Raw genomic sequence first — 27,009 nt, forward strand, 5'->3', positions numbered from 1 at the left:
TTGTCCTGGGGGGTGCCCAGTCTGTATGAGGGGTGAGCGCAGCCCTGTTGTGGGGTGGAAGAGATTCTCTGTCTGCAGGAGGAGGCTAAACTCTGTCTGAGAGGAGAGGCTCTCAAGCCCCTGGGTGGGGGCACCCAGTCTGAAGGGAAGACACAGTTCTGTCCTAGAGGTGCCCAGTATGAGTGTTTCAGGGTGAGTGGGCCTCGTGGGCTCTACTTCAGAACCTCCTGAGGAGGAGTCTGGGATGAAGATGGGGCCCTGAGACCCAGCCAGCTTGGGGGCCTTAGTGACTCTGCCTATAGGGTGGGTGGGATGAGTTGCCCTGAAGGCTCAGAGTAAGTCTGGAGGTCTTGAGGCTCTGAGCCCCAGAGAGGGGCATCAGACTCCCCTTGGGGGGAATTGAGGGGGTCTTTCCTAACAACAGCACCTCCCACCCCTATCTCTATGTCCCCACCCGGCCACCAGCCTTCCATAAGGCTACCCTGACCCTTGTATAACCTCCTCTGGCCTCTACACTGGAGCAAGGACTGTTCTAAATTGTTCAGACCTTGATGCTCTCCCTCTAGGACTTAATGCTTGGCCTGGCTCAGGGGTCTTCAGGTCCCAGCCTGTGCCTCTCTTGTAGTGTTCCAAGCAGGTCATGCCACATGAAGTTCCATGGTTGCACCAGGCCTTTGGACAGTTGCCCTGCCCACCATCTGGAAGGGCAGGTGGGGCTGGACCTGAGGCCACTCGGAGTATGCCTGCACCACCCACTGCCTAAGTGAGTTTGTGGGCCTAGCCTCATGACCCCTCTCCTAGCCCTCAGTGGGGGATGGGGTGGGGGGCTGTTGGAGATGAGGAGCACTTCCCAAATGCTGAGTCCATGGAGAAGAACAAGACAGTCTGAGCTGGAGATGAGGGGGAGGAAGGGCCAGACAGGGGCACCAGCTTGTGCATAGGCCCAGAGGCAGGGCCATCTTCAGGTCTGAGCAAGAAACTTGCTCTGGCCAGAGCATGGGCTGGAGATGCAGTTGGGTCAGTTCTCAGAGTGTCAGGCTGAAGAGGGCCTGTGCCATTCTAGAGCCTAAGGCTGGGGCAAACAGGGGTCAACGGGGCAGGTAAGGTGGTGAGTGGTGTCAGATGGGGATGCTAGTGACCACTTTGGATCCAGTGAGTGGATGTGCCAACACCCACCCCAGCCAGCCCTCTGGGCTCAGACCCCTTGGCTCCCCGACAGTTCCTGAGCCAGGGCAGAGACCTCCGGCCACTTTTCACCTGATGGCCTTGTCACTGCCCCTGCACCCTCTGTCTGGTTGCTAGAGGCGTGTCAGGTCCAGGGTAGTGGCTGGGGGTCACATTTGGAGGGCTCTAGCCTCCAAGAGTTACAGCATAGCCACTAAACAGGCAGGTAGGGGCCTGTAGCAGGGCCTTAGGCTTGGAGATGTGGCCAGGGACCCAAGGGATCTGCTGTCATCCCTGGGTGACAGTAACTGGGGACCAGCAGGAGGAGAGATAGCCCAGAGGAGCCTGGGCCAAAGCTTAAATTCCTCATGGAGCCTGGGTAAAAGTGCAGGGAGCAGCTGAGGTGGTAACTGGAGGCAGGGAAAGGCTGGGGCCCAACTTCCACATGGGTCCACTGGGGTGCTGGGTGACCCCATTGAACTTGAGCTTCTCTAGGCCTAGACAGTGGCCTCTCCCAGGCCCTTTCTGCTGGACTATGCCTTGACCTCCACCCCCCCAGGGACTGGCCCATGGTTCCTAGACCCCCTCCTGAGGTGAGACTAAGAACTCCCCTGTGGCTCTCAGGCCCTCCACTCCTGGAATGAGTCCCCAGTTCAGACCACAGGAAGCCACACACTGCTTCCTCTTCCCTTTTCTTTTTTTTTTTTTTTTCCTTCCTGTTTTGTCCTCCCATCCCCAGCCCTGAGTGGGCAATCGTCCAACCACCCATCTCTTGGTCCGCCTGTTTGCCCTTATGTCCACAGGTCCAACCCTTGGGTCCCTGATCACATGACAGTCTCCCACTCCTCCTGTAGCAGGACCGGTGGCCTCTCTGGCGCCGAGGCCTCCTCGTCCAGCCCTGAGCAGGAGCCATTGAGGAACCCGTCGTCCTTAGGAGTGGCCACGGCAGGTGGTGTGGTCTGGAGGGCCGGGACCCCTAGCTTGGTGTGGCCAGGCAGTGGGGGGTGGCCATTGGTGGTGGCGGCAGGTAGCAGACGGGGGCTGAGGGGCAGCCCAAGTCCTGTGCGAGGCCCTACATTGGTCACACTTGTGTGAGACACCATTGGACCGTAGCTGTAGCTGCTGCTCCCGCTGCGTGCCTTGCGCTTGAAGTCCAGTGCCAACGTCCAGCGGCTCCAGGATTTCTTGATCTCAGCTTGCACCTGGGATGGCAGTAGGAGGATGGGTGGTCAGATATGCCTCTAGCCCCTCTGTCACATGTCCCCCAACCCCAACAGTGCCCCATCTCTGCCCCTACAACACTGAACGCTGAATGGAAACAGAGGCACTGGATATTACTGGAAATTTTCAAGGCCAAGAAAAATCCCATCATCCTCAGAACATGGTGCCTGGTTGCAGGTGATTGACACACCCAGAATCTAGAAGGCTCAAATGGCTGCAAGGGTGGCTGAGTGTTCAGTCTGGATTACAGACAATTCAGCCATGGAGTTGGGAAGACACCTGGCTATGCCCACAGATCCTAGCATGTCCTGAGCCTGAATCATCTGGAAAGACCTCTCTGCCTTCAGAATGTCCTCAGAGATGTTCTTGGAGAAAGAGAGTAAGAAACAGGCATAAAATGAAGGGACAGGACTTGGGAACCCCCTAGCACTTCTGAGTCCTCCTTGCCTTGCCCCATCGCCACTGCTTACCTCGCCATTGCAGAAACAGTATATGATGGCGACAAAAAATCCCTGTGGAGAGAGGGTACTAGGTCAGGGCCCACAGCTGCGTCTGGAGAGGGTGGAAGCACCCTCCCCTGCCACCCCCTGCCTACTCCTGCCCTCGGCCAAGGCTGCACACCTGGAAGGAATTGAAGAGCATCTCGTAGTGCATCTGGACTTGCCAGAGTGTCCCTGAGACCTCGGTGTACGGCGTGGCCATGAAGACGATGTAGTGGACGCCAAAAAGCGGCATGAGCACCAGCGTGGATTTGAGCAGCTTCCTGGGCCAGAGGGGCAGGTGGATCAGGCAGGAGCCGCTTCCCCTTCAACAGGCACTACATACCCCCACATGCTGGACCCAGGCTCTAGAAGCCACTAAGGGGCCCACAGCTCTGGTCACCAGTGGAGACAGCCCAGTTCACTTGAGCCAATGACACTTTGTTGTCTCAGCAAAGTGTTAATCGGGCCCCTTGGCTCTGAGGTGTCCTGGAGTGGACCATAATTTATGTCGCCCCGTCCCTGGGCCCTTTGCACCTGTTGGTCCCTCTGCTGGCACTCACTCACTCCCCTGTGGCCTTACCTTGGTATCCCATGGCTCACTCCAGGTTTGAGCCAAACTGCCACCTTTTCGAGTCCACCCACTGCCTACCTGTCCCTCTGGCTCCCTATGACCGGCTCTCTGAGGAGAGCTCTGGGTTTGTCCTGTCCTCACAGACCACAGCTCTGGTTCGGGGACTGGCACCAAGTGGCCCAGGCTGGCTTTGCAGGGCTCCCAGGGCCTCCAGAAGCCAGGCGAAATCCCATCACTGCTGGCAGAGCCAGACAGGGAGTCAGGAGCTGGGTCCTTCTCTTGAGACAGGCTCATTCTTGGACATCTGTCTGCTTTTGTACATGGTGGTGGGGGTTTGAAGACCCCTGAACTCTGAGGAGCCTGGGCATGGTGGGCGTGGCTCACCGGTACTGCTGCCGCGTGTCACACCGGCCGGCGTTGGTCTCCCGCAGCTTGGTGGCAAGCACCCGGACGATGTTGATGAAGAGGATAAAGTTGAGCTGTGGGAGTGAGGGAGGGCTGCATCTCAAGGCTGCACCCTAGCAGGGTGGGGCAAGGACTGTGGGACCCATGGCCCTGCCGAGGCTCTGCTTTGCCACTCCTTCTCCAGGAGGCTCCTTAGGCCCTTGGTTTCTGCATCTGGACTGGGGAGGGGATTAGCTGCTTCTCAGGCCTTGTAGCTCTGACTCTGGGGTCCAGGGAAGCCTCTATAGGTCCCTGTTAGGGGCTGGTCCCTGGGGCCCATGGTTCACACCCCCACCCAGCCCTGTGGTCACCCCTGCTCACCACAATGGAGGCCAGGATGGGCACCTGGATGATCCACTTCTTGTTCCCAGAGCTCAAGTCCCAGCACCTGGGGAAGGTTGAGGCATCAGCCCCCACCCACTTGTGTTCCACCCTCAGCCTTCCCACAGAGAGGTCCCAGAGCTGGTCTCCTGTGACATTAGCTGTCCACTGGGGCGCAGGAGAGAGGAGTGTCAGGTGTGGTCAGGCCTGAGGCTATCCTCAGAAGCTTCTGAATTAGCCTCCTGTGACTCTGGGGGGTACCTGGCTTAAAGTTGGAATGAAAACTATTAAAGCTGGGGCCACTCAGAGCCAGAGTACAGGAGGCCCTGCATATGCTTCATGTAGGAAGAGGGTACCAGGGGTGTTTCTGGCCTGTGTCAGAGCCTCCTGACCCCTTCTCCACCTGGACCTACCCGGTGTTTGCCAGGGTGGCTCTCACACTGACCCACACAGCCACGAAGATGGCAGGCAGACCTGTGGGTGCAGAGGGGGACAGTGTGTGAGGGACTGTGCATGCTGTTCACAATGTCTGTCTCCTCAGCCCACCTTGCCAGTCCCATTCCCCTCATACCTGATGACCCCCGACTTATCCCACTGTTGTCCCTGACCCCCCTCACCCTGGGTACATAAGCTGCTTGGTGACAGAGCCCCACTCTTGCATGGGCTGCCTGGCTGTCCCAACAGCCTCCCCTCAGTGCTGCAGCCCTCAGGACCCAGTTCAGCCCTCTGCCCTCATCCTGAATCTGCATATGGTACCACACATACGCATTCCTGTTGGGCACATGGTGAAATAAAGTATCATTAACTTATCTATGCCCAGTCCATTCTGCCCTCCCTTCCCCTAAAGGGTGATGCTCTGCGCTGGGGATTCCTTGTGAGAGAGGGAAACTATTAGCAGGTGTTTTCTGTTCCAGCAACTGCCCCCACCCATCCACTCTGAAAGGTCCTAGCCCCCATGAGGCTGGATGGGGTGACAGGTGTCGTTCCAGGCTGGGTAAAGGGCCACAGAGGAACCTTAGTGTGCCCAGGCCTGAGCCAGCTCAGATGATATCTCTGAGTGAGCTTTGCCTCTCAAAAGGAGTTCAAGTCCTCACCCTCTACCCCCTCACATTTCATTTTAGGCCCTGTGCACCCTTGGGAGGGGCAGGGCATGACCTGGGTTTATGTGAGAAAAAGAGCTGTGACATTCCTGTGTGCTCCAAGATCTGTGTGTTTCCCGCCCACGTTGACATCCTCTAGCCCCAGAGCCCGCATCAGTTCCTGGGACCAAGTCCAGGTCTCCCTCAACTCTGGGGTTTGCCGTGGGTGAGGTCAAGGTCAATATCTACCAAAGGGCAGGGAGGCTATGGCTGTTGATCTGAGGGCCTCTAGGTGCCGAGTGCAGGGATGGCTCCAGCCACTGGGCCTACCCCTCTGCAGTCTGGCCAGTCGCCCCGGAGCCCAGCCAAGCTCTGGAACTGCCAACAATAATGGACAATTATCGGTAACTCGATCCCAGAGCCCGTGGGGGAGGAGTGCAGAGCCCCAGAAACACATTCTGCATAGGGGCTGCCGAAGCCCAGATGATGCTAAGAGCTTAGGCCTGCAGCTCTGGGCTGGCAGAGAGGTGGACAGCTCCATGCAGTGAGGGGATTATTGGGGAAAACTGGTGGGGGCTCAGGGTGGAGGGAAGGTCCCAGATCCCAACACCAGCCCCAGGCTGACATGTGACCCCAAATCCCACTCTGATCCTGAGCTGAATTTTGACCTGAGAGTCCTCCCTCCCTCTCCCGGGCTGAACCTCAACCCCAGGTGAACCCTAACCCTTGGCCAAGCCCTCTTCCCTGGGCCTGGGATGGGGTCACGGTCACAGAAGGGTGGGCAGGCTCCCCACCTGCTGCTCCACATCAGTGATGGGCTGTGCTGTGTGGGTGCCTTCCCCTCAGTGGCAGTCTCTGACCCTGCCACCCAGGGTCCCACCCTGTTGCATCTCACAGTGCCTGCGTACCCCAGCCGAAGACCGTGAAGCCCCACAGGTACTTCTTCTCTGAGAAGAAGGCCATGAAGATGAGACTGTGCAGGTACAGCCCCTCCACCAGAATCCAGTAGTAGTTGGTGGCCAGGAAGTAAAGGAAGAAGGTCACAGCCACCCGGCAGCCCACCTAGGAGACCAGCTGGTGTTAGCCAGAGGGCGGGCCTGCATCTGGGGTAGCTCGGCTGGGTAGAGGGATGGGCGGTGGGTCAGGGGTGCTGATGAGATAGGACAAGTGGTGCTAGTCAAGCTAGTGCGGAAGGGGCAGGATCTACCAAGGGCAGAAGCTGAGGGGTATGTGTGGAGGAGATGCTGCCAGGGGCAAGAGGGCACACGACAGTGGCCCGGGGCAAGGTGAAGGGGTGGAGTGGTTGGGGGTCCTGGGCCGAGGCAGGAGTGTTGATGAAAATGTGGGGAGGCGGGACATTCATAAAGCCCTGGACAAAAGGGGCTGGAAGCAGAGCTGATGGGTGCGAGGGAAGCAGTAAGGTGGGTGTGAGTGGCCTGAGGCCCGTGGTCGCAGGAGACAAATGGAGGCGAGGGACGGGGGCGCCCCAGTGTGGGTGGCTGGGGCTCCCGTCAAGCCAGCGGTGGCAAGGGTCCCGCGGCAGCTGCCGGAGGGAGCACTCACGTAGCCGGCGGCGGACGGCGGCGGTGCCTGGGCGATGGCGCGCAGCTCCTCCTCCGTGAGGCGCTCAGCCTCATCGAGCGTGGCGCCCGAGTAGAGCACCGCGTCCTTGACGAAGATGCTCACGGCGCGAAGCATGAAGGACAGGAACAGATGCATGTGGATGTAGTTGCGTGTGCAGTGCAGCCGCCTGCGGGGCGCGTCACACCATGGGTTGGAGGCACGGGCACGCGCGGTGGGTAGGCACGAAGCCGAGGGGAACGCGGTGGGTAGGGGTACAATGAGGGGAAGGAAAGCACCCGCCCCAACCAGGCCCCCGGCCCCACGCCGCCCCGCCCCGCCTCTCCCCTCGCCCCGCCCCCGCCCACCTAAAGTAGGCCAGGATGAGGACAGCCACCGTGAGGGAAGCCAGCGAGACGGAGTAGCCCACCGTGTAGATCATGCCTAGGCGGTCAAACACCTCCTGTGCAGGCGAGGAGGCACCGTCAGAGCCCCGGGACTCGAGGTGAGCGTCAAGTTAAGGGTCAGAGGCCAGGTGAAGTTTGGGGGAGGAGTCAGGACTTTGCCAGGCGTCACCACTGGGGTTGGGGTGGCCTTATCAGGATCAGATTAGGGATGGGGAAGGCTCGCACCCGTTCACGAGTCTCATTGGTCAGGAACTTGACGCACTCGCTGTAGTTGGCCCATGTCCGGTTGTGCCCCGGCACCAGCTCCCAGCTGCCATTGCGGTCACAGCGACGGTAGGCATGGCCTGCAGGTCCGTGGGAGGGTCAGGGCGAGCACAGCGATTTGGAGCCACTGAAGCCCTGAGCTCCAAGTCCTGGTACTCCTGTGGTCCCCACCCTACTGCAGCCTGCCTTACCTTTGTGATTGAAGTCATAAATGTAGTCTGGACAGGGCACGGCCACCACCTCACCTGGTGCCCCCAGGGGCCAGCACAGGATGTGGTCCCACTCTGGCAGGCAGGGGTGCCCTGTGCCCACAGAGATAGACAGAAAAGGTGGGTACACCAGTTAAGTTCGTGGTTAGTGACCCAGAGGAATGAATACACTTGTAGTCACTAGCTCCCTCAGGGACAAGTGTGCTCCGAGACTAGAGAACTCAGGCTTGGAACATTCCAGAGAGAATGTATTAAGCCCTTACTCCCTACTGTGCCTTGCACCCACCTGGCCTCATGGAATTCACTACAGCCCCTCTATGCAGGTGCTGGCACTTGCCTTATTTTCTAGATTGGCTGGTAGAGGCCAAGAGAGGCGAGTGATTTGCCGAGATCATACAGCCCAGGGCCCTGCCCTCAAGTGTACAACCCCTGGTCAGGTCTCTCTCTTTCTCTCTGTTCTTGGTCCCACTTTCCAGGTGTCCCTGGAGAAGGATGAGTTCCCAGACTAACTCTCCTTCAGCTGAGAATGCTTCCTACGTGACCCTTGCCCAGGGACCATGGACAGGAGGCAGGAAGTCTAGTTTCCAGTGCCAGCTTCACTCCCAAACGGCTGCCCACCTCATGCAGGTGTCCATCCTCTTTACACTTCAGTTTCTTCCCTGGGAAATTGGGATTGATATGCACTTCCACCACTGTCTAAGACCTGCCCTGAGCACCTGCTATGACTCCAGTGACCATTCGTTGGGGAGACATCCCCCAAATCTAAGTGCTAATTGTGGGATTCAAGGCAGGGTGACACATCCCACTTTGGGGCTCTAGCCACACAGCAGAGATGCTAAGTGACCTTGGAGGGTCTCCAGCTTTTGAATCTTCCACTTTGCATGCCCCAGCCCCCTACATTCCCCCTTCAGGGCTCCAACCACAGGACTCTCCAGCCACCCTGGAAGGCTGCCTTGATGGCTGGACCCACCCCAGCTTGGTGAAAGGCTTTCTGTCCTGGGCACCATATTCCCAGCCCCGCCTGGCTGGGCCCACAATTCCCTCTGGTCCCTGGGGAGCCACAGGGTGACCACAGCCTCCCAGATGTGGCCCATCTGGAATCTGCTGCCCACCCAACCGGTTCAAACCGGCCCTGTGGCTGCAGCCTCGGCTCTGCATTTGTCTCTCCTTACCTCCCTGAGGGACAACGCAGCCCCGCATCTCCCTCCCTCTGTTCTCTTCTGCCCTCCTTGTCCCGCTGTCTGGCCCCACCCCTTCCCAGCCCCACTCCTGTTCTGCTCTGTCTCTATGGCGCACCCTCTTCTGACTCATCGAGTCCCAGGCCCAGTGTGCGCCTCCTGGTCCCCTCTCTTTCTCTTCCCTGCCTTTCTTTCTCTCTCTCTCTCTCTGTCTCTAGGTCTTTCCCAGCCTCTCCCTGCCCATCTGTCTCCCAGGTTCTCTGTCATCTCTCTCTATGGGAGGGATGTAGCCCTGGGTCTACCCCTAAGGTGTGCAGGGCAAGTTCTCTAGGGGGGCCTGAGCCCGTCCAGCTTGCCTGCCCCCTCTACATGCTGCCCCCTCAGCTCTGTCTCCTCCCAGCCCCTCTCCTTCCACAAGAGCCAGGAGCATGAGCTCACATGAAAGGGGTGGGGCAGTGGAGCAGGAAGGTCCGAGTGGGTCTTAGATGGATGCATGGAAGCACGGACATACCTTCGTGCCTGCTGCCAGTTGGCACTTCCTTGTCCTCCTCGGGCTCAGGGTAGAGCTTCCCAGATGCCTTCTCTTTCTTGGGCTTCCCTGATGTGGATGCAGATGCCCATCCTTTGTCTGATTCCATTATGTCGGCTGGAAAAATTAGAGCAGTTATGGCTGTCAACAGTGCCACAACAGGGGACCCAGGGAGCCTCCTGCCTCAGACTCCCCCTTTGTACAGTGGGGGTTGTCCCCTGCCCTGTTGACACTCAGGCTGATGACAGGTGAGGACATGATTTACAAACTGTAAAGCACTTGCCAGGTGCAGAAGTAATCAGATAGCATGGAGACTCAACTGGGGTTCAAATGGAAGTGAACACCATTCCGGTATGGGATCGACTAGTAGGCTGAGCGGTAAAGTGGACAAGACATGGGCAGAGGTGGTGCCTGACCCCGGAGCCCAAGCCCACAGGAGGCAAAGGCCCCACCAGGGGGCGCATGGCAAAAGTAGACAGTAGTGGTGATGTCAACAGGGAGGTTAAACAGTGAAAATGAAGCTGGGCCAGAGCACTGCATAGGTGTGGAAGAGAAGAGCACAAGTGTGCAGTTAAGAGAGGACAGACGAGCCTTTCTACCCCATCCCCTGTCCTAGGATGCCCAAGGAAGGAGTTCACAGCTTCCACAAGGGACCTTGGAGATTCTCCATCTGAGATGAAGCCTGGCCTTTCCTTCCACTCAGAAATGCCTGAGGTCCCTCTTCCTTGCTGAAAAGTCATCCTTATTATCTGACTTGCTACAGTCCAAGCTAGGGTCCCCTGGCCCTCCCATGTCAGGGTTTGTGGCAACAATGGGAAGCTGAGTGCAGACACCCTGGGCTGGGATGGAATGGCTGTGCCCATTTTCCTGTCTGCACCTTGGGGCTTCAGTGGGGTGAGGGTAGCAGGATGGGGTGGAGTGGGAAGGGAGGGCCTCCACAGTGAACAGAGAGAGGGCAGAGGGAGATGCCTTTAGGCTCCCACAACCAGGAAGAGGGCTGGGTTCCACTTGACCCCATCCCAGACCCTGATGTGACTGAGGCAAGGGACCAGGGAGTCACTGGTGGGGTCAATGTGGGCAGAGCTGTGACTGCAGAGACCATGTGAGTCTCTGTGAGTGAGAGCAGAGTCTGTGGGCTCTAGGGTGTGTCACTGTGCACTTGCATCCTGGGTGTGCACCAGCATCCTCCCCCAGCAGTCTGAGGGTCAGCTCAGGAGAGGAAGCTGTACTTGCCCACAAGTCAGGTGGGGGGGGGATCTTCCAGGTGAGGGGTTAATCAGATAGAAGTCAGAGGCCTGGATGGTTGCTAATGGAGCCCCATTTCCACTTCAAGGAAATGGGCTGAATGAAGAGATGAGCTTAAGATTGGGGCAGGCTGTGGGGTTAGCTTCACCATGGCAAGGGTCCCATGAAGATGCTGTGTTGGTAGGAGGAAGCCTTCCTACCCCATTAAGTACACTCCTGGACAGTGACCATGACTGACAGAGTCATAGATACCCATCTGTATCCCTCTGTTCTCCTCCCCTTAAAGCCTCATTCTCCTCACCCTGGACTCATCTGCCTTGCCCTTTGCCCAGAGGGCCTCCTTCAAAGACCTACTCACCCCTCTGGATCTGCACTGGATACTTCCTCTCCTCCTGGAAGCTGTCCCAGCCCACCCCTAGTCAGAGCTCCTGATCCTGGCATGCCTCACCAGATCTAAGCTAGTTGGAGGTGATTCAGACTCTAGCTGCCTTTATACCCTCCAGTCTGCATCCTGGGAGGGGAGGCTCAGCGCATCTCTGGGCCTGCTGACTTTAATCTCACCTGACTCACCCCACTTTTGGTCCTCACTTTGACCTGGCCCCCTTTACCTGGGCGCACCCTCTCTTGGTGCCACTTGGTTCTGCATCCTGGGCTCCCAGCTTCCTCTAGCCCCTCCCTCTCCTGACCTGGCCCCCAGACCCTCCTCCTTGGCCCCGCCCACCCAACTCCCCCCCCACCTGGCCTCTGCAGGACTTCTTTGAGCCGCTTTTCACATTGGGCCTGGGCGCCGTGCAGCAGGAAGATCTGCTCCTCTTTGGTCATGACGTCATCTGCATCCACCTACCAAGCCAAAGGTCAGATTGCAGGCAGGACTGACTTCCCAGTAGAGCAGCAGTTTCCAAACTATCCCAGCCTCTTTGAGGGATTCCCCCTTTTCCAAAGGATGTGGGAGATCTGCCTTACACAGCTCCCATTTTACAGATGGGAAGCCTTAGCTCCAAGAGGAAGGGCCTGCCCTACCAGAAGGAAAAGGTGGGGGGGGGCTGTCCTCTGCTTGCCCGATAGTAAACCCATAGGCTGCAGTCACTGATAGTCTCTGTCCAGTCTGTTCCCCAGGGGTACGTGGGAAAGGGATAGAATGTCCCAGGATGGATCCTCACAGGATCCTGGCTGTCTGCTGGGGACCTGGGTGGGGCGGGGATGGATAAGGAGTGGTGAACTCTGGGGAAACAAACTGGGTCTAGATTCCTTCAAGTCCTAGTGCCCTCGGGACCTTGGGAGTCACCAATTTCCATCCTGGCCCTCTCCCCAGTCAATGCTTTCCCTTGAATGGTGAGTGCCTCAGCCCCTCCCACTCTTGCAGTCCCAAGAGGGAGAGGATGAAGGACTTGCTGGCAAGTGGTCTGGGTTGGGCGGGGCACTCCTGTGCAGGCTGTGGGTGGGAATCACCCACATCCATTGCTTATCTGGAAGCTCCCTCCATCCAAGCAGACCCTGTGTTCTGACAAAGTGGACAGGCCTTTGCTCCTGCTGTTCCCTCTGCCTGGAGTGTCCTTCTTTCCCTTCCTTTCAACATGCACACCCTGGGCATTGACTTCCACTGACTAGGATTCACTGGCATCATTTTAAGGAAGGGAACAAGAGCATCATGGAGGGTGGGGTGGGGTCTGACTCGGAGCCTCTGTTTCCCTGACTTAGGGTTGGAAGGGAGTCAGAGCATAAAGGCAGCATCCTGTCCTGGGAACAGCTCCGTGTGCCCAAGCCCAGCCACTCCTATTAGTGGGACCCACAAGAGGTTAATGCATCCCCTCAGATCCCACCTGCACCCCAAGTCAGGGCGTGTCTCCTCAGACCCCCAGGACAGGGACATGTCCTATGAGACGTCTTAGACCCAGAGCAGGATTGTGTCTCCTCAGACTCCACGGAGCAGAGCCTGGTCCCCTTAGACCTTCAAGAGGCAGAGCTGCATCCCCTCAGACATCCTCTGGCAGGGCCGGGTCGCTTCAGACTGAACGGAGCTTTGCAGGGCGGTAGAGCCCAGAGGAGGCAGGGAAGGGAGGCGGCGGTCAGGGAAGGGGCGGGCACCAGCGCGTGGGGGCGGGCCGGCCGGCCGGCCGGGCGGGTCAGGGAGCCCGCTACAGGGAGAAGTTAATTGACCGCGTCTCTTGGTGGCAGCAGCAAGGGCTTTTAGGGCCAAGGAGTCTCCAATTGGCTCGGCCGGACTTGGGTTCTGCTGGTTTCACTTAGCGGACGCGCGTGCACGTCTTTGCGCGTGCGTGTGAGTGGCGGCACATCCTCGAGTGGCCGCGCACTCTCTGTCTGGCCGGTGTGTGCACTTGTGCGTGCCCCTATTTCTGTATATTTTCACGTGGGGATTGTCCAGCATGCACTTTTGGGACGTGAGCCTGAAGGGTCTGTGAATATGCATGTGTACCTGCGTTTCTGGGCAAAGGTCAGCGTGTGCGTGTCTGAGAGTGTGTGATGCGGTTGTTCATTAGCCTGCGCGTCTGTGGATGTCCGTGCTTCTGCGTCTCACAGGCGTCTGAGTTGGACCCTGAGATCAACTGGACCCAATGCCTAGGAAGGGCTGGAGCAGATTCCCATGTCCTCACTCTTACTCCCCACATCTCCTCTAACCCCCACCTCCAGCTATGGCCGAGCAGCCAGGAGGGGGACAGAAGTAGCCCTGGGGGATGGGGCTTGAGAGAGGACAACCCAGGTCTACCCTAATCAGGGGAGCTCCAACACGAGTCTGAAGTTCTCTCTGTGCCTCTGGCATTGGGGACCCAGGCTGTTAAGGGGTCTGATCCCTGTGTAGCTGCCTTGCCCATCTCCCCTTGACTACGGCACCCTTTCACTACCATTTCCATTGTTGCGACTAATACCTCCATCAGTAACCGCCACTACTATCAGCACCACCAACCATCATCACTTTGACCAACACAGTAACACAATCACCACCCCTACCACCAATATCAGCAATATTATCAGCACCATTACCACCGTGATCACTAACTACTATTACTATCAATATAACCACTATAGCACCATCACAACTGGTAGAACATCATTACCATCACCACCACCGGTGCTATTTTCACCAGCATCATCAGCATGACCTTCACCACCACCTCTAGCATTACCACCACTTTTGGCATTACCATCACCACCAGCACCATTACCACCAAAGGCAACATTAGCAGCATCACTGCCACCAGCCCCATAACCACCGCACCACCTTTACCATCGTCTTATCCTTACTCCCTCAGCAAGCACCCTTCCCCACTACTCCTTCTCCTTCTGCCTACCTCCATCTCTTTCAAGACAAACAGATAATGCACCATATTTTTTCCAGATGTTGGAAAGCTCCTGAGTGGCTGACAAGGCTTCCACCAGTCCCCCAAAACTGGCACACCAACCCTCCTAATAGACAGACTAATGAACTGATGTGACTGAGGGTCACAACTGATGGCCTAGACTAAATGCAGGCAGTCATGGGTTGAAAACTGACTGGCTAAAAATTTGGCGGACTGACAGATAGACAGGTGTACTAGCTGGGAGATGACCAACACACCCTCTCACAGGCCCAAGGCATCTGCTCAGCCTCCCCCTACTGCTATTGGCTGCTCTCTATGGCCAAGAGGAGGCACACCCTCTTTTCTGGAGTCTCGTTTCCTGGTGGGTCTGGGAATGCCCAGGAGAGGAGTACAGATCCTCTGCCTGGAATGCCCCCATCAGCTCTCCCTCCAGCTGTACCCTCTCCTCATCTAAGAAGATTTCTGCCGCCAGCACTGAAGCTTGAATCCTGGCTTTTTGTCTTTGAGAAAGTTGTTTAACCCTTGTGCCTCAGTTTTCCACCTGTAAAATCAGGATAATAATAGGGCTGTTGTGAGGATTAAATGAGGTACTGCATGAAAAGCCTGGGCAGGAGTGGGGCCCAGGAAAAGCTGGTTGCTATTATTGCTACTGGGTCAGCAGCAGCACCAAGTCATTGCTCCCCGCCTCTCCAGCTATGGGTCCCCATGCTGCCAGGTACTGTGGGTGCCCCAGGCTGGGGACCCAGAGAGACAGGGGGAGATCATCTGAGTAGAATGCTAAGTCAAGGGGGCCACAGTGAGGGGCAGATGGGTGGTGGGAACAGGGAGTATAGGAGGGCCTGCTGGGTGAGGTGTGCCTGGCAAGCTTTTGGGGTCAAAGGATATCTTAATGGCTCCCTTCATTTCTGGATCCACCCTGGACTCATACTAAGATTCAAGGTCCCCCAAGCTTGGGCTTGAGGGGCAGAAGGGCCCCTTCTCTGCCTCTTCCCTGAGTGAGGGGGCCTTATCTCCTGGAAGTGATGCAAAAAATGCTGATAGCTCTGCTTCTCCTCCTGGCCTGGCACTCCAAGAAGTTCAGGTCTTCTTGGCCCAGCTCCTAGTAAGGAGGACTTGGACTTGAATCATTTTAGATCCAGAGAGTCTGGGCATCTTGGGTCTCATGAGCGAGGTCTGAGGGACCTGGGGCTGGGTCATGGCCAGGCGTCAGTTAGTCCGTACTCACCACTGATGGGGCCACCTAGCCCTAGTGCCAGATGTCCCAAATCCCCCCTTCCCCACATCCCTCCTATGGTCTTGGGTTAGGGCTGACTTCCCCTGACCTAACCATCATCAGCTTCAATGTCCTCCACTGTAGCCCCCTCCCCATGTTCACCCCTCCAACATGAAACCTTCCCGTATTCACACAGGTACACGACCTGCAGTTTGTGAATGTGCAGAGGGTGGGGTGGTGACCTGACCTTAGCCCTGAACTGAGGGAACAGGGAAAAAGGTGGCCTGGGAGCCCTGAGCTGGTATTTGTGGGGCTCCAGGCAGGGTGCAGATCGGGGCTGGAAGCCAATATGTTATTTACAAACATAGAAACTGCTGTCCCAGGGAGAGAGTAATGTGTGGTCTAGAAGCCCGGATGTGTTTCTCATTTCCTGAGTTCAGAAGCCTAAAGGAAGAGAAAAGCCATCTGCTCTCTACCCGTCCCGCGGGAGGGCAAGCAGCTCCTTCTAACTCAGCTCCTAACTCACTGAGGATGGTGTTGGAGCCCGGGATGGCAGTGATGGTGGCAGTGAAGACAGTGAGTGGGGCAATGCCAAGGCTGGTGATGGTGATGGAGGTGTGATGGTGATAGTGGTGGTGGAGAGAGCCAGATCCATGCCACTGACCAAATGAGGGCCGTTCCTCTCAGTACCTCTCCTAACCGCCAAATTCCACACATTTGCTGTCTGTGATCCCAGACATGCCTAAATTCTCCTCCTTCAGCAAATACAAAGGATCCTTCTTCAGCTCCTGATACCTCTGCCTCTGGGAAAGGGGCTTCTCCTTCTGCGTGATGTTAGCCTTAGGATGCTCTGTTGGGTCATCTCACCCATCCCTCTGCCTGGAGTCAGCCTGGTCCCCTTGGGGGCAGACAGCTATTGGCTCCTTGCTCACCTCTAGAGAAAGCAGATCTGCCTGGTGCTCATCCCTGGACTGCCACTGCCCCTAGAGCTTTAACCATATCTCCTTCACCTTCCACCAGCTCCCTATCTTACAAACGAAGCCACTGAGGCTAAGAGTCATAGTTAGAAAGAAGGTGAGGAATGAGCTAATGTCTGCTTGATATTGAAGCAGCAACCCTGGAAGAAGGGAAAGGAAGAGGTACCCAGCCACTTGGATCTTCTAGTGCCAGCCTCAATATCAGCTTTCCACAGAGTCTTTCTGGATTGTATCTTTCACTGTGTCAAGCAAGAGCCTCTTTGCAGAGTACCTAGGGCAGCTTCCACAGAGGTAATTTGGGGATGGAGATTGATGTAGGGGTGATCAGATGGTGATGATGTTGATGATGGCAGCTTGTGCTCAGCCCTAACTGGGCAGAGGACAGTTGTATCCTCATATTAGGAGCATGGAGAGTTTGAACCTCCAGAAAAGCCAGAAAGAGAAAACCTTGACTAACAGGAGAACCCCTGGTGACCTCCTGGCCTTCCTGCACCTCTTTTCCAGGTTTCACTATTGGGACCTGTGCTGGCACCACTCGGTGTCTCCCAAGCCAGCTAGCTAGGGACTGCTCCCTACCCTTTGCCGCCCTCCATCTGTCTGGCTGGCCTGAGCAGGCTGGGACAAGTTCCCTGCCGGGGACACTCCTGCCCTGCCACCCCTGACAAGTGCTGACTTTTCTTCTTCCTCACCTGGCCTTCCTGAACAGGCTGCCTGTGTTTGGGGCTGGGAGGAGCTGGGGGGAGGCACTGTGACGCCTCTCATCCTGGCCAGTGTGGACGCCTTCAGGGCAGGCAGTGGGATGGAACCTGGGATGGTGGAGTTGACTGCTAGGACTCAGAGGATCTTCACAAGTGGCCTCTACCTGGGCTGGGGGACCAAGACCCAGATGGATGGTATCACCTAAGCTAATCACAGCCTGATCAGTAGAACAGGATCCTACCAGGTCTCACCTCTGCACAAGGCTGGTGCCGGAGTTGGGGTTCTTAAAGGTTTAGAGGTTTCCAATGTCTTTGAGAATCTGAGCAAAACTTTGCACCCTCTCCCACTTACACTATAGTTTGCAGACAGTTTCAAGGGTCTGCAAAACCCTCAGCCCACCCTTTCTTTTTCCTGCGGACTCTGTCTCTGGAAGAGCTGCCTTCCTGATGTGGTGGCCGGGCCAGGGAGTGTCCCCAGAAGGCCCACAACAGGAATCCGGGGGAGGCCTCTTGACGCCTCATTAAAACATTCCGAAGAAAACCCGAGTTCCCGGGAGGGCTCTGCCCCCCTCCTCCTGCTCCGTCCACAGTCAGTTCCCAGAGCTGGGGGGTGGAGGGAGTAGTGTTTAAAGGCAGGTGATATAAAAAGCTTCAACAAATCAATACGAAAAAGACAAATAACCCATAGAAAGATGGGTAATGGCTCTGAGAAAGCTCTTAGAAGATGGACAATAAACCAGTGTAACGTCCCAAAGCTTACTGATAATTAGCAAATTAAAATGACAAGAGACACCATTTTTCACCTATCAGAATGGCAAAGGTGAGGAAAAGAATCTTCAGACTATCCTGTGAGACAGAGGGTGTGGGGAAGAGACCTCCTGGTCACTCCTAGTGTTGTGAGTATAAACCCGCAAAGGCTTTTTAGAGGGCAATTTGGCCATATCTATTAAAATAAAAAATGTGCATATTCTCAGTCCCAGCAATGACAGAATTTAGAAATATCCTACAGGGAAATGTTCGCCTGGGGACATGAGAGGGCATTTCAAGGAGCTTCCCTGCCGCCGTCTGGAATCTCTCTCTCTCTCTCCCTCTCCCTTTCTCTCTCTCTCTCTCTCTCTCACACACACACACAGAGGAAAATTATGCAGAAACAATCTAAATGTACATTTCTAGGGACTGCTTTATGAATCTCGGGTTTTGGAATACTATGCAGTGTTAAAAAAGATAGATTTATATTCACTGAAAATCTCCAAGACACACCTTTAAATAGAAAAATGCATATGGCAGAGCATATCTACAAACTGATATCATTTACTTAAAAACAAACTGAAAGCAGCAGAACAAAACTACTTTATACATACACACAAAAAAATGTACCTTTTGAAAACATAGTGAAAAAGGTCTAGGAGGGCATCCCCCACCCAGATTGTTTAAAAATGGTTTTCTCTAGAACGGGGATTAGGGTTTGGGAGTAATTAAGGATAACTTCTGTTTAATCTGTATCGACTCTTTTATAAGAAAGAACATATTCACAAATATTAGTTATGAAATTAAAATAAGAAAATAAAAGTAAAATAAATAACCAAAGGATTTTACTTAAAAAAAAAAAAAAAAAAAGGAAAGGAAGAAAAAGAAACCCCAAGTAAGACATGAGGCTCCCCTGCCAGCATGAGCCCTCACTCTGCTTTGGAGGAAGCAGCTCAGTGCAGGAGTCTGAAGACCTGGGTTCAAATCCCACCTCTGCCACAGACTCACTGTGTGAACCTCAGGCCCCTTTCCCATAAAATGGGTAGATGAACAGATGAAATGAGAAAACATTTGTGATTGTTTCTAGTTCAGAATCTGGGGAAAGCCACTGTTCAGTACACGTTGGTTCCTTCCTGTCTTTAAGAGTGAGCTCCTTGGCTGAGCTGCCCCTGGAGCCGGCTTGGAGTGTTTCCCTGGAGTCTCACCCACCACAGTCTCTCCTGAGTGACCCCGTGGTCGTATCTCTACATTCAAGGCCTGTTCCCACCCCTCTCCTGCAGGAGTTTCTCCTTCACAAGCGTGCATGCTGAGGGGGTCCTTAGGATAAGGTATTCCCAAGGATAAGACCACCCCTTTCCTCCCAATCATAGTCTGTGGGCCCATCCCTTCCTCCAAACTTCACTCCACCTGACCCCCACCCTCACAGCTATTCTTTTCTGTAAGGCACAAGATGGGCCAGCTGAGTGGCCACAGCCAGTGTCCTCCCAGTGGGACACTTTTTGGCTCCCCAACCGTGAGGTGCCTGGCGATGTGAGCCTGGTCCTGGGGCCGGCTGGGCAGGCAGCATACAGGTTTGGCGACAGGCGGCTGTCAGCTGAGAGTGGAAGTGGTATCTACTGGGTTCAAGAGAGAGCTGGCAGACTATTTGCTTCTTGCTGGCTGCAGGTGAGCCCAGGTGGCCCACAGGGTAGGGGGCCATATCCTCTAGCCCTGGAACCAGAGAAGATTCAGTGCACTCACGACCTGAGTGTCCAACCACAGATGTCCCAATAAGATGACCAAGCCCTAGCATCCATCCTCCTGCCCTATCCTCAGCCTTGGGCCAGGGCTAAGCCAAGTAAATTCTCTGCATGTGCCTCAGCTTCCCTGGAAATCAGTGTGGGTCCCTGGGCACCCACAGCCCCCGCCCCTGCATAGAGGCACAGGGCTTGGCACTTGGTTGTCGTGCAACAAATAACGGTCATATTGGTTGTGTGAAGGTCAGTTAAAGAGAATGATAACAGAAGATTCTCAGAGAATTGTTGAAAAGATTAAACTAGTTAATATTGTAAAGTGCTTAGAACAGTGTCTGGCAAGTAGATAGCACTATAGAAGCATTTCTTAAATAAAAATAAGAAAACAGCAGACCTAGGTTCACATGTGCTCACAAATACATGTATGCACAACTATGCTCCTGCAAGGCATGTGCAGACCCACAGCTTCAGACACACGTGAGCTCATATGACGACTCCAACACTCACACTTAGGTAGACCCAGAGAACACCATGCCCAGAGTCCTACAGAGCCCTGCTATGACACATAGATATACTCTCAAGTCACCCGTGCCCATCACCCTGTCTATTCCTTGACAGTCACCTGCACACATGTGTGCCCACAGACCATGCTGGCCGGCTCTGCACAATAGCTATATTCACACACTCTGAATTGGGGCCTGGGGAAGGTGAGCCTGGCCCAGGGGGAGGCTGGGGAAATTGCTCTGGGCTCTGGCATTCACACTGTTTGGAACATCCCTGCACATGATGCCGAGTGTCTCTGAACCTTGGTTTCCCCATCTACAAATTCTTGTATGGGGCGATGTCTCTGGATTTGGGGAGGCAAAGTTGTGCAGGCATGGCACTGGTGAATGGGGCATGCTGAAGCCAACAGAGGAGAGGAGAGCCTCAGATCAGGAGATTCTTAGGCAAATATTTCTTTCTTGGTATCTTTTTTTACAGATAGGAAAACTGAGGTGTGGAGAAGGACAGCCCAAGGTTACACAGGCATTAGGAGGAGCTGAAGGAATCCCAGAGCTCCTGCCTTCCTGCTTGGGCTCTGCTTGGATAGGGAGCTGGTCAGGAGGAGACTGCCTGCCTGTCTCTCTAGAAGGCAAACACCCGCCGCACCTGGGACGTGGCCGGGTAGGCAGCAGGGGCCTTGAAGTCAGACATACAGGCAGAAGCCTCCTCAGCAATGGCTGGTCTCCTGGGATCTCTGGGGTCGCCATGGGATCTGACTTTCCAGGAAACGACCCCCGGACCCTGGCCAAGGATGAGGAGGGCACTGGCCCTCCGTGTCTCCAGCTCTTGGTCTCTGCCAGCCTCTCCCTGTTTTTCTTTGCTATTCTTCGTCTGTCTACTTCTCCTGCTCTGGGGAGCTCCCATTGCCACCCACCCTTTGTCTCTGTCTCTGTCTTTTCTCTCTCTAGCTTATTTCCCATTCTGTCTTTTCTTCCCCCTTTGGTCCCCTCTTGGCCTCTGCTCTCAGGAGGGTACAAATGGGGAACCCCATGCTCACCAGAGTCTCCCTCCAGCATGTTTCTCCTGCTAGGAGTATTCTGTAAGGTCAGTCTCCTTCAGGGGACCTCCATCCCTCCTCCATGCCATACCACACCCGCCTCTTTGGGCAGACATCTTCCAGTATGGGTGAAGCTGGGTATGAGTGCATGCATGTGTGCATGCATGCTATGGTGAGAGCTGGAGGGATCCTCAAATCCTACCCGCGACCTCAGAGCCACAGCCCTGTGTCCCAGACTGCAGAACAAAACTTGCAGAAAACAGAAGCCCCCAGCGCAAAGTCTGTGGGACCCTACATCAGGGCCAAAGCCCAGTCTTCTGCTAGATCATACTGTCATCTTCAAGGGAGACACAGAGCACTGATGCTCATAGAAGCAGATGATAGAACCACAATCACAGATTTCCAGACCTAGGACCCCAAACCTAGGCTTCAGAAATAGAGAGACCTTAGACATCTGGAACCCAGAATCCAGACACGCCAGAGGGGACCCCCCACCCAAAGTTCAGACTAGTGAGGGAACTCAAGCCTCTGAGCCCTGAATCCCGCCCCGCCCGCCGGGGGACCCCAGAGCAAGCCGGCAGCCTGCCCTGGAGTGTGAGAGGGGGACTTACCAGCGTATATGCGGAGCTGAGCACCGGGCAGCAGAGCAGGAGCGCCAGACCCGGCGCGATCCGGGCGGCCCCCATCGCCACAGCCTAGGGCCCCGTCCCTCGGGGCAGCCGCCGCCGCCGGCCCTGGTGGTGGTGGTGGTGGTGGTGGGGTACAGAGCTGCGTCAGGCCAGGCTGTCCCGCCCACGCCAGGGCCTAGGGGACCCCGGCGGCCCGGCGGCCCGAGGCCCCGGGGCCCGGCGCGGGGCCCATGCGCCGAGGGCTAGCGAGCGAACGGGCGCAAAGGAGAGAGAGGGAGGGAGGAAGGGAGGCAGCCGGGGGCCGGGCGGGCGGCGGGCGGGCGCCGAGAGCTGCGGAGCTGCCCGTCTGCCTCGGAGCAGAGAAATCACATCCATATGGCCGGGCCCCCCGCCCCCGGCCCGCCCCCCGTCCACCCCCCTCCCGCGCCGCCTTTTCTTTCTTTTTTTTTCTTTTGGGGAATTGGGAGCTGTGGCTTTGCCCCACGCCCAGTGGGGGAGGGGTCGGGGGAGGGGTTGGGGTCGCGGTCTGCGGGGGGCGAACCGGGCTGTTATTTTTAGCTCGGCTAGCACAAGGGGGGGCGGGGCAGGGCGGGGAGGGGGTGCGTGCAGCTTGGGTAAGGGATCCCAACTTTGCAAGGACACTGAGCCCTTCGGTGATCCGGCCGCCAGCTCCGAGCCCCTCGGCCCCCTCTGATCCCGATCCGTACGCTGCCGCCTCCGGCACTCCCTCCCCATCCTGTGCCGGAGCCCCGCCTGCGCCCGCGCCGCTAGAGCGCGCCTGCGGCCGGGACGCTCGGTCTGTCTGCCTGTCTGTCAGTCCGTCTCTAACTCCCCCGGCCTTGGCCTCCGTTCTTCCAGCAGCCCCGAGCTGCGTTTCGGTCACTCCCTCGCTCCCTCTCTCCCCTCCCCCTTGCTCTCTGCGAAAACATTTGCAAGTTTCCAAAAAAGCCCCGGAGTCCAGAGGCGCGGGGCTGGCGGCTCCGCCGGGCTCCGAGGAGGCGCCGCCGACTGACATCGAGACAGACCAGGATGCCCACCCCGGTCAGGCCTGGAGTCATTCTACCCAATTCCGGCCCCCTCCCCTCGGGGCCGGCTCCCAACCCCAACTTACTCCGAGCGCACCGCCGCGGCCCCCGCCTAGCCATGGATGTCGGGGATCCCCCGACAGCCTCCCCAGGACAGCGCCCCGTCCGCGGCCCCGGGGGGACTTCATCGAGATCTCGGGATACCCCCTGGCCGGCTTGGCCTCCAGCGCCCCTAGCCCGGCCGCCGCTTGGAGCCGCCGCCCGCCGCGCGCGTCCCTCGCCTCGCAGTCTGCCGCTCCCCCTCCCCCAGCGGCCCGGGCGCCTCTTCCCTCCCCCGCGCACTCCCTGGGCCTCTCCTGCCCCCGCCCCCCCCCCCCGTCGCCTCCGACATGGGTGTGTGGAGCGGCAGAACAGAGCCCGCTGCCCCCTGCCCCGGGACATTTCTCTAGAGGCTGCGGCCCGGGGTCGCACAGCGGCGAGATGTGAGTGTGGAGGGGACAGGACCCGGGAAGCTCTACAGGACCCGGGAAGCTCTAACATCGGGGCCCGGGAACTTGGCCCCGGCTGTTGCCGCCGCTTCATTCTCCTCTCCGGGATGGCACAGACGTTATTTTTTTCTGATCGTCCGGCCCAGGCGGGTGAATAGGGGCCCTCAGCCGAGAAGTAGGCCCTCTTCACGGGAGATACCCCGCGCGCCCCCGGCCACAGCGCTGTCTGTCCGCCCGCGGGACTCCCGCTCAGGCTGGACCGAGGTCTCTGGGGAGGCTGCTCGGCTGCCAGCCCCGAGTCTGGTTCCGCCGTTGCCCTTCTACCCGTCCTGCCCTCAGCCTGGACCCCCAGCCTCGGGAACCTCCTGAGTGGGTCGGTCCGCTGTGCCTAGACCCGCCCCTGTCCCTGCCCGCCTCTCTGTCCTCACGTCCCTCTCTCTCCCTCCCAGTTTCTCCCAGGTCCGGGTCTCTCTGAGTCTGGACCCATCCAGACGCGGGCCGGCCTCCCCAGCTCCGCCCCTGACTCCACCCCGGGCGGCTAGAGGCCTCAAGACCCAGAAATCAGCCGAGACCCCCACTCTCGGGTTCTGCCTCCCATCCCTTCACACCCAAAAAGCTCTTGGCAGGCTCTGGTCTACTGGGGACCCTCAACCTGGGGGAAGGGAGGAAGGAATCTTTTGGGGCAGGGGCCAGGCGTGGGGCGGGGCTTACATGCTCCTGCGGGGGAAGAGATGCGGAGCGCCCAGAGGAGGGGGGCTTCTCGACCCAAGCCTAAGACCTTTCAGTACCAGGCAGGGATGCTGAAGTGCAGGGAGGGCCTGGGGATGCCTGGAGCAGTGGGCTTTAAGGATGGTTAGGAGGAAGCTAAAGTAACTGTTGGGACCCTGGGGAATATCCAAGCTAAGTGACAACCCCAGCTTGCCCACTTACTTGTTGTGTATCCTCCACAACAGGATTTTCCTGCTGTCTGGGCCTCAGTTTCCTCATCTGTAAAATGGGGAGCTGATCAGCTGATTCAAAGGGCATTTTTAACTTTACTGTTTCAGTGTCTCATAGGGTGGGTACCCCTCTGGGTATCCCAGAGACCTACGGGCTCTGGGGGGCTCCCCAGTCTCAACCTGTGGAAATTGAGCTCCTCAGAGCCCCCCAACCCCCCCCCATCTCAGGGATGGCTGATCCTTTCAATGTGAGTGGGTACCCGAGGCCAAGGCCAAGCCCAATCCCTAAGGCCACTGGAATCCAGTTGCTGCCAACCTTCCTGGCCGACCACCCCTCCCTCCTGCGCAGACCCACCCATCTCCCAGACTGTACCCACAGCTGTCTTCTCCATGCATTTCTAAGGCCACACTCTCCTCTGTGCCCCACTATCCTCAAGTTTCTTGTCCTGGGGTTTAAGGACTGTGCTGTTTGAGGCAGTTTCCTCAAAAGGTGACTCTCCCCAACAGGTACTTTTCACTAGATTCCGGGCTTCTCTCCATGTTCACTCCCCTGCCTTTGCTTTGTGGTTTCCTCTGCCAAGATCATGCTCCTATGCCTGGTGTAAAGGACATCCCTCCCTCCTTGTGTCTCTGTCTTCTCCATTATTGGCAGGGTGCTGTGATTTGGGTGCTGCTCCCTGTGGTATATGGGCTCTTTGGAAATGGGCAGAGGCCGAGGTGCTCAGAGTGGGCACCTAAAGAACAGTTGTGTTCTTTAGCTTTATGTCTCTATTTCTAAGCAATTTGATCCTAAGTTTTATGATTTTATGATCACTGACCACCACCCACCCCTTGATAACAGGAAAAGAACATTCATGGAGGGACTGGAGAAACAGGGGTAAAACTAGGGGCTGATAGGGAGAGTCCTTCTCAGATCTGACATCAGAAAGCTTGAAATCGAAAAACAAATAATATTTGTGCTTGGAGGAGGACCAGGGTGGGCTGTGGATAGGGCTGCAGAGAGGGATCTGATGGGCTTTAGGCCCCTTAAGCGTATTCCCTTATTTATAACTCATGTGCCTCACTCCAGAGTCTTCTGCTGGACATTCCACCACTGTGAGTGGGGCCACTGACCCACTAACTCACCCCCAGGCCTCTGGTTAAAGTGCCACCATAGGGGTGGGAGTGTCACACATTAACTGGTAGCACCCCAGTGCCTGGCAGAGCCCGCCCACTCTTTTTGACAGGCAAGCCCCAGGGCCCCAGGGCTAGTTTCTGGTCAGTTTCAGGTCAGTTTCAATGGCGTTTGGAAAGGCCTGGTCGGGGGTGGGGAGTGGGAGCGAGTCCCTGTGGGGACTCCCCTCTTTGATCCCCTGGCTGAGGCCTAGGAGGAGGAGCCAAGGCTGTCACTGGAGCTCAGAACTGGAGCAGGGGCTGGGCTCCAGTGCAGCAGCCCTAGGCTGACAGGCCTCTGCTGCTGCCACTGCCACTGTGAGTAGGGCTCTGGCCAAGGTACACAGACCCTGGGGCCTGAGTGGGCACCAGGCTCAAACAGGAAAGACAGAGGTTCTCTGAGCCCTACAGTCTGGCGTCTCTCCCTCAGAAAACCCCTTATTCTAGCCTGGAGGCTCTCTGGAAGAACTAGCCCCTAGACCCTCACACTTCATCCCCTCAACCCTGGCCCCAAAGTCAGCCTGAATCCCAACCTCAGCCCTGATCCCAGACTGAGCTTTACCCCCAGGCTGAGTCCTTAGCCCAGTCTGACCTCTAACCCCTGGCTGAACCCTGATCCCAGGCTGAGCCTCCACCAAGCCTCAATCCCAGACCTCTTTCCGGGTTCCAGGCCCCTCTGGAAGCTTTTCAAGGCAAGGGGCTGGTAGGGGAGGGGATGGCCAGGCCATAAGTGAACCGAGGTGCCACTTTTACAGCCATTTCGGCTGCTCATAAACACCCCCCACCCGGATGAGTCACTGGAGGCTCCCGGGCAGCTGGTCGAGCAGCCCCCTCCCCTTCTAGCAGGAAGCCTGGCTTTCTCACTTTTCAGGAAGGTGAAGGGAGGGAAGCTGGGGACACAGAGGACCCAGCTGCCCCATTCCAGGTAGGGAGCTCTCCCAGGGCAGACACCTGGGGGTGTGGGCTTCCCGTCCTTTCTAATCACATAATCACAGTCCCCCTGTTGCTGTAACACCAAATCCATAAATATCTCCTGAAGGCATACCTTGTCTGCCTTTAGGGCACAGGTACACACACACACACACACACACACACACACACTAACCCAGCCTTGCCCCTCCCAGCTATGCTCAGATTCCAGGCCTCCCCTGGACCCCACTCACCTGGAGCCCACAAGGCCTTCCAAGTAGGGCCTGGAGCCGTAGAGTAGACTCAAGTTGGCCATGGGGAGGCCATGGACAGCCCTGAGCAGCTTCTGTGGTTCAGGCCTAAGCAAGGATGTTGCTGTTCCGAACAGGAAAAGGCCTGAGTCAGAGCTTTCACTTGAAAAGGAAAATTAATTATTTTTTACCAAGCCCTGTATCAGCCCAGGACTTTGTCCCAGACCCCTGATCAGGGAGCAGAGGCAGGTCCACGTGTACCAGTGTTCAGGTGCCCTGGGCTGGGCCCTCCCTGCCATCGTCCATAGGTTGCCTGCCAAGTGCCCAGGCCAGATCAGCCCCTCAGGTGTGTGTGTGTGCCTCAGTGGTCCTCTCCTTGCCCTGCCAAGCCTTTCTCTAACCAGCTTTCCTTCTGTCCATGTGTCCCCGCCTGCCCCTTCCAGCCTTTTCCACATCTCAGAAATTTCAGGCCACCGTGAGGTATGAGCACAGCCCATATGAGTGACTTCTTCAAGTTTTGGGCACCTGGAGAAATCAGATAGAAGCTGAGGGTAGTTCATACCCAGGCCACAAGCAAGAAAATTAAGGCTGAGAAGGCCTGACCTCCAAGCACTGGGTACTCAGTGTCCCTTAGCCAGGAGAGGTGTGGGGACTCTCATTCTACCCAGCCCTTGTCCTGATTCCTGTGGACCCACAGACACCTCTATCTGACTCCTTA

General features: G+C 56.8%; 1 protein-coding gene across 3 annotated transcripts; it reads right to left on the minus strand.

The window, feature by feature from the left end:
• Window positions 1–1,843: 1,843 nt before the first annotated feature.
• On the minus strand, window positions 1,844–26,439 carry PTH1R (parathyroid hormone 1 receptor). 3 transcript variants are annotated; one of them, XM_064496611.1, is made up of 16 exons: window positions 26,295–26,439; window positions 23,972–24,028; window positions 21,511–21,633; window positions 11,412–11,514; window positions 9,412–9,546; window positions 7,705–7,815; window positions 7,475–7,593; window positions 7,211–7,305; window positions 6,846–7,032; window positions 6,191–6,344; window positions 4,617–4,677; window positions 4,204–4,270; window positions 3,823–3,917; window positions 3,007–3,148; window positions 2,856–2,897; window positions 1,844–2,366 (listed from the first exon to the last, which is right to left on the minus strand). In XM_064496611.1, the coding sequence occupies exons 3-16, from the start codon at window positions 21,583–21,585 to the stop codon at window positions 1,989–1,991; spliced, it is 1,764 nt and encodes a 587-aa protein (XP_064352681.1). In that variant the 5' UTR covers window positions 21,586–21,633; window positions 23,972–24,028; window positions 26,295–26,439; the 3' UTR covers window positions 1,844–1,988. The 3 variants fall into 3 exon arrangements, with proteins under 3 accessions (XP_064352681.1, XP_031326054.2, XP_064352682.1); XM_064496612.1 differs by having other exon boundaries at window positions 2,099–2,366; window positions 3,007–3,144; XM_031470194.2 differs by lacking the exons at window positions 23,972–24,028; window positions 26,295–26,439 and adding an exon at window positions 22,640–22,775.
• Between the last annotated feature and the right edge of the window lie 570 nt (window positions 26,440–27,009).

Source organism: Camelus dromedarius, chromosome 17 (assembly GCF_036321535.1).
Source record: "Camelus dromedarius isolate mCamDro1 chromosome 17, mCamDro1.pat, whole genome shotgun sequence".
Taxonomy (NCBI): Eukaryota; Metazoa; Chordata; class Mammalia; order Artiodactyla; family Camelidae; genus Camelus; species Camelus dromedarius.

Excerpts from the sequence above, each read along its gene's own strand:
- PTH1R (XM_064496611.1), bottom strand. The coding sequence starts at position 21,585 with ATGGGGGCCGCCCGGATCGCGCCGGGTCTGGCGCTCCTGCTCTGCTGC. Across the intron at positions 9,547-11,411 it reads AGAAGTCCTGCAGAGGCCAG|CCGACATAATGGAATCAGAC; the intron begins GTGGGGGGGGAG and ends TAATTTTTCCAG. Across the intron at positions 2,898-3,006 it reads TGCTCTTCAATTCCTTCCAG|GGATTTTTTGTCGCCATCAT; the intron begins GTGTGCAGCCTT and ends CTCTCTCCACAG.